The sequence below is a fragment of the Mytilus trossulus genome, chromosome 8 (genome assembly GCF_036588685.1).
Source record: "Mytilus trossulus isolate FHL-02 chromosome 8, PNRI_Mtr1.1.1.hap1, whole genome shotgun sequence".
NCBI lineage: Eukaryota > Metazoa > Mollusca > Bivalvia > Mytilida > Mytilidae > Mytilus > Mytilus trossulus.
Window position 1 is genome coordinate 16065173 of NC_086380.1, and position 5787 is coordinate 16070959.

Genomic DNA, 5787 nt, shown 5'->3' on the forward strand with positions numbered 1-5787 from the left:
TAACAAAAAAATTGTTGATATATTTATATAAAAATTGGCTCTGTTTTGTTAAAAACAACACGTTATGAATTTCTGGCACAACGCTTTTCTGCATTTATCTTCATCAGGAATGATCAAAGCTGAGTATTTGAAAATCAAGGGTGTGTAAGAATTGAAACAGTTGAAGAGCTTTATGACCAAAATGTGAGCAAGTCTTTCGCTGGAAGAACGATATATGTGATAACAGCACTGGACCTTCAAATCAAATTAGAACTAGATGTGAACATTGCTCATGGTAAAATATGGCATTGTTGTCGGTGTAATGATAAGTCGGGATCGACTGGAGACTGGCACATATAAATTTCGAACCTCCTTTTTACATAGCAAGCAGTCTATTTGCTCTATTAGCCTTACTTTCTAAGCAAAACAAAATATCCAAATATGGTAACGATCCGAATATTAATTTATTTTAGAAACCCACTATTTTAACCCATTCTTCCTATTTCTAAATAGATCTTTTTTTTTAAATATTTAATTATTTACCCTTCCCCTATAGAATGTTAAGCAGTTAACAACCGAATTTGTAAACAATATAATAATCTGATTATTTAAATTTTGATCCTAATAACAATAGGAGTTTCTTTGACAATCGTGTATTTGTACTTTTAAAAACAATTTGAAGGAGTATATGGAGTAGGTATAAATATTGATAAAAAAAATTACCTATCTAAAGTTAACATACAAATTAAGAAATATCTCTAGCACCATGAGTGTCTAATTATTTGGTCAAATATTTGCAGTATTGCTTATATTTGAATCGCCTTTAAATAAAGCATCATTACTTCCTTTGAATAGTTATTCAACAACTGACGTTACTTCTGTTATGAAATTGGCATATGCGGTGAATCGGTTTTACCTTTATGAAACAAGAAAACTATATTTCCCGAATTTGAGATATCTTTTATTACAGTTGATTTTAAATTTGGTGTTATCTAGATTTGCAATTAGGAAATTAAACAAATGATAAAATCTAAGAAATTACTATTCAAATCAAAACCGGCATTTGTCCTCATTTGGATAAATTTTATTGCGCATGTTTATAAGGGTGGATTCACAATGATAAACATCCATCAATGTCAGTTCTTCAAGCTTATAAATATATGATCCCTTGTTAATACTTCATGATGTTCCATCGGTTGTAGGCACATACTTGATATCGAAAACAGTAATCTCATGCTTACTTGCAGTTTTTATTCTTAGGTCGATAGTCAAAAAAACACATCATTAAACTTGTACCCGTTTGAACAACTGACGTGTTTTTATATGTTTACTTTGGTTTTCTGAAATATTTATCCTTATCTGAGTGGTGTATTGTGTCTGCTTTTTTTCCCCACATCGTTGTCAATGTTCTAGAATGTTATGCGATTGTCATACAAATGCGAGGTTTATCAAGCTATCAAATAAAGGCAACAGTAGTATACCGCTGTTCAAAACTCATTTCAAACCAGGTTCCGTCTAGAAATTTCTACTAAGAAAACGTCTATACCAAGTCAGGAATATGACAGTTTTTATCTATTCGTTTGATGTGTTTGAGCTTTAGATTTGGCCATTTACTTTGGGATTTCCGTGTAGAATTTTCCTCGGAGTATTGCATTTTGTAATTAACTTTTTATTTACATACAACATCTATACATTTTTTTACTAGAATCTTTTAGCAGGCACACTGAACATGCTGAAGGAATCAAAGGAATTCAAACATTATAGTAAGCTATTTGACCGTAATTGAAAAAACAACAATTACACATATAGAATAAAACTGAACAATATAGAACATATAGAACAATTGTTGTAAAATCTCTTGTCTATTGTTCAAGGTATTCAATTTAAATACAAAAATTGAATCGCATTAAAGCAAATGACTTTAACCACTCATAAATATTATGCGTTAAAATTCGCTTTTCTGGAATAATCGTCATCAGGACGCCCATAATAGAATAGTTAAAAGCTAATTATGTATACAATCCAAAACAGGGGGAAAGTATTATGACCGAACAACTCCAAAATATAAAAACCAATTAATGAGTTCTAATGAGATCACTTCACCAGATTATAATCATACGTATGAATTGGTACATTGCAGACAAATCTAAACAAACAAAAGATGCATACTAACATTTTTATTTGAAAATGTTCGCTATAAACATATACATTAATTGCTATTTAGACTCATTTTGTTCTAAGTACTAGTATATACATATCTACAATTATGTTTACAGTACAAAGTATAAAAGGTTTTGAGTCGAAAAAAATAATACCCGTGGCTGTATTAGTAAAACCATACGTCAATGACTCTTTTATGAAACTGCAATTACCTCGAATTAGTAATAAAGTTTGCGTCATAGCTGCTCTCTTTACATAACAATTCTTCCAGAGCTTCTGACATTACAATTAAACAACACATATACAATTTATAACATATTTAAAATCAACAAAAACATAACTTCATGTATACATAAAGGAAAAGTTTGCGGCAAACAGCACATTAATATTCTTTTTAGAGGGGACGCTGGACAGACAACATGTGTATATATTGACGGAGCGGCGTACTAACTGTTGAATGTATTCTTCAATAGCTCATATTTGATTTGTTATTCTACGTTCAAAAAGGATGAAATAAGATTAGAAAATTCAAGTAATACAGAATCAAAAATCTTGATAAAACCTCAAACATATCAATGCCATGGGATAGGTTTCATTTTATAGTGTTTTAAAAACGATACTTATTTTGTGAACCGTAAGTGAAAACATATTTAGGTTTCTATCTATTCCTACTTGCCGTTTCCCTAAACTGAAATTACACAATAAAAGAATGCGAATTCTGCGAGAATAACTATTGAGAATATAATCAGGAGAACTTTATTTACCATTCTCGCAATCTTCTTCCATGTCGATTTCTTTTCGATTTCAAAATGTTTCTCGAGCGGTTCGACCATGTTTTCCTTAGACTTCCGATTTGTAATCCAGTCAACCCACTTTGGAGTTGCGTGTGTTTCATCCTCTTTTCTGTAAATGTAATGAATAAATAAAACACATACTGTTATAACTGTACTAAAAACCAACTGCAGGAGCAAAAACGTGTTGAAATGAGATAACTTGTCCGTGGCTGGAAGTTCATCTGTAACCATTGTCATAAAAACGGTAAATGTCAGCAGCATTGTCACAGAAAATGCGACTCTGTCAGAAGAGTCAAGCGGCAGTAGAAACACCAGCAGGTTGGCTAGACTTATAATGTATACTGGAACTACCAGGTTCATCATCATAAATAGAGGCTTTCGCTCGAGCTTGATTGTATATGTCAGCTGTGACCACGTGATATCAGCATGCAGTGGTTCTGAAGATAAGGAAGTCTCTTGAATCTTGAATTCAGAATGCATACTTGTAGCGTTTATGTATACGCCCTTACTTTTAGACATTAATTGTATATCTCTCATCGGTTCAAGGGCATCTAGTTGAACAACACAGTCATGAACGTCAAAAGGAAATTTGCTTACATCACTATTACAACTTGTCTCCCAAACACCAGAACTAGAAATACTGGCAGCTCCGTTTTCCATATATGTAACATAAATCATTTTGCTGTCAAAATAATTGTCAAATTTGTATAAAGAATGATAAGATATACTGTTTCCAATAACAATCTTTGGGACCCACACATCGTGTATTGAAAGTTGTACCATATCAATATTACCATGGTCACTTTTATTCCACATAATCATTTCATCCCACCATGTTAGTTTGAATTTTCCTTGGAAGACGAAAACACCAGATTTTTCATCATAGTCTATGACTGCATGTATATTGAACTCGACGTTGACATCTACGACATCAGCACTTAACTGTCTTGGTTTAACATGCCTAGTATAATTTGAAAGAGCAGTATCGTAGAGTCGTCTTGCAAACTGATAGTTCATACTTCTACCTTGACTTACAATACCAATCAAAATCAACAAACTATGAAAAACCTTCATTTAGAACGCAACGTTCTACTGGAATGACAAAAATCAAACAAACCTACAGCCACAGAGATTTGATAAATTTGATTTTTCGACTTACATAACGTAAACCTTCTTAAATAGTGACAGAGATGTCACGTGTTGTCTGTCGTAATTGTGGGCTGTAATTATACAATGACGTTTTTTTGTTTGTTTAACTTTAATGAGAATTGATCACTCGGAATAATGAAAAGGAAAATAAAATAGATATTAATTAGACGATCAAGTCCATAATATGAACAAAAGTCTATTTAAAAGTTATTACTTTATTCTAATAAGGTTATCAGCATATTTATCTATTTATTGATTTGAAACTAAAAAAATCCAATGCAAATACAGTGTTATTATCTGAATCTGTAAGTGTTCTATTGTTTTTTTTTTTTTTTTAACGTGGATAATATACTTTATTGCACTCTATTGCTGTTAACAATTTACTTAGTGTACAGCATTGCACTAAGTATCCCTGATATATTAGTTATTAGGTATCCAGGGAGAATATCTAATAAAAGTAAATTGATGTTACATTACAATATTACAATATTTTAAATGATTTCATGTTTACCGGAGAATATTTCACTTCCGTCCGATAATGTTTTTTAATATTAGATAAATGTGCATCGTTTTGCCATCATCATCTTTGTGATTTGGATAAATTTAATTCACAATACTTAGACAGTTTGTCTAATTTAAAAGGTAAGTTGATCATAATTTTCATGATGTTTTGAATCATAATAAAAGTGTAGCTGTTAACTTATTTGAAACCTGTTGTATTTTAGACTGATATATCTAAACTACTCGGGTAAACATGATTATACACGACATCAGAGTGCACTACACATAGTTTTCAAAGATAAACACATAAAATATAAAGTAAAAAAGAAGACAAAAAAGTGTGTATTATACAATATTGAATGATACATTATTATCTTTTTTTTTAACACGTGGTATTAAAGTACATTATTGTCACCTGACATGCTCAAGTCATGTGACTTAATACTTGGGTCATGTGATCTCAGGGATATTTGTACAAATCCTTGTTATTATTTATGATCATTTATGTAGTTTAGGGTTTTTAAAATCAATTTACTGGTTTTTCTTTTAATTATATTATTGATTTCAACTATAGATTTTATTTCTGCCTTGAATATTTTATAGATATCTATTTTTGTTCTTTTTGAGTCAGAGATGTAATATGATTTGTAGATAGAAAAAAATATTACAGTCAAAAGAAAGTTAATTTCATAGTAAGCTTCATCATTTATTTTATATCCTACTACAAGATTTTCTATATTAAGAATACTTTCATTGAAACCTATAAATTTAAGAAGGTTGGATATTTTTGATAAAAAATTGCTGTTGTAACTGCAAGAAAAATAAAAATGTTTATAATCTTCTTTTATACTGCAATGATTACATTTATTATTTGTGAGTATTTTCCATTTAACTAATAAATCATTGCATGGAAGTATAAAGTGAATTAATTTCCATCTAAACATTTTCAATTTATTGTCAGGTAAGTAGTTAAAAATGAAGTTGAAACAATTTTCTAGTTTGAAGTACAGGTTTTTGGCAAACATTTTTTCCCACATTATAACTCCTATAGGTTTGTCCAGTTTGTTTTCATTTATAATAATGTTATAAATTTGTTTTGTACTCATTTTAGAATTGATTTCTTGATTAAGCATGATTTTTAGACTATTTATAGTATTATGAATATTAACTTTAGTTTTAATTGAATTATCTTGATTTATTATTG

At 30.1% G+C, this 5787-nt stretch overlaps 1 protein-coding gene across 1 annotated transcript; it reads right to left on the reverse strand.

Moving 5' to 3' along the window:
• Positions 1–2822: 2822 nt before the first annotated feature.
• On the reverse strand, positions 2823–3950 carry LOC134727391 (acetylcholine receptor subunit alpha-type unc-38-like). The gene has a single exon (XM_063591769.1). It carries the CDS (start codon positions 3948–3950, stop codon positions 2823–2825), a length of 1128 nt encoding a protein of 375 aa, XP_063447839.1.
• Between the last annotated feature and the right edge of the window lie 1837 nt (positions 3951–5787).

Coding starts and splice junctions, on each gene's coding strand:
- LOC134727391 (XM_063591769.1), bottom strand. CDS start 3,950: ATGAACTATCAGTTTGCAAGACGACTCTACGATACTGCTCTTTCAAAT.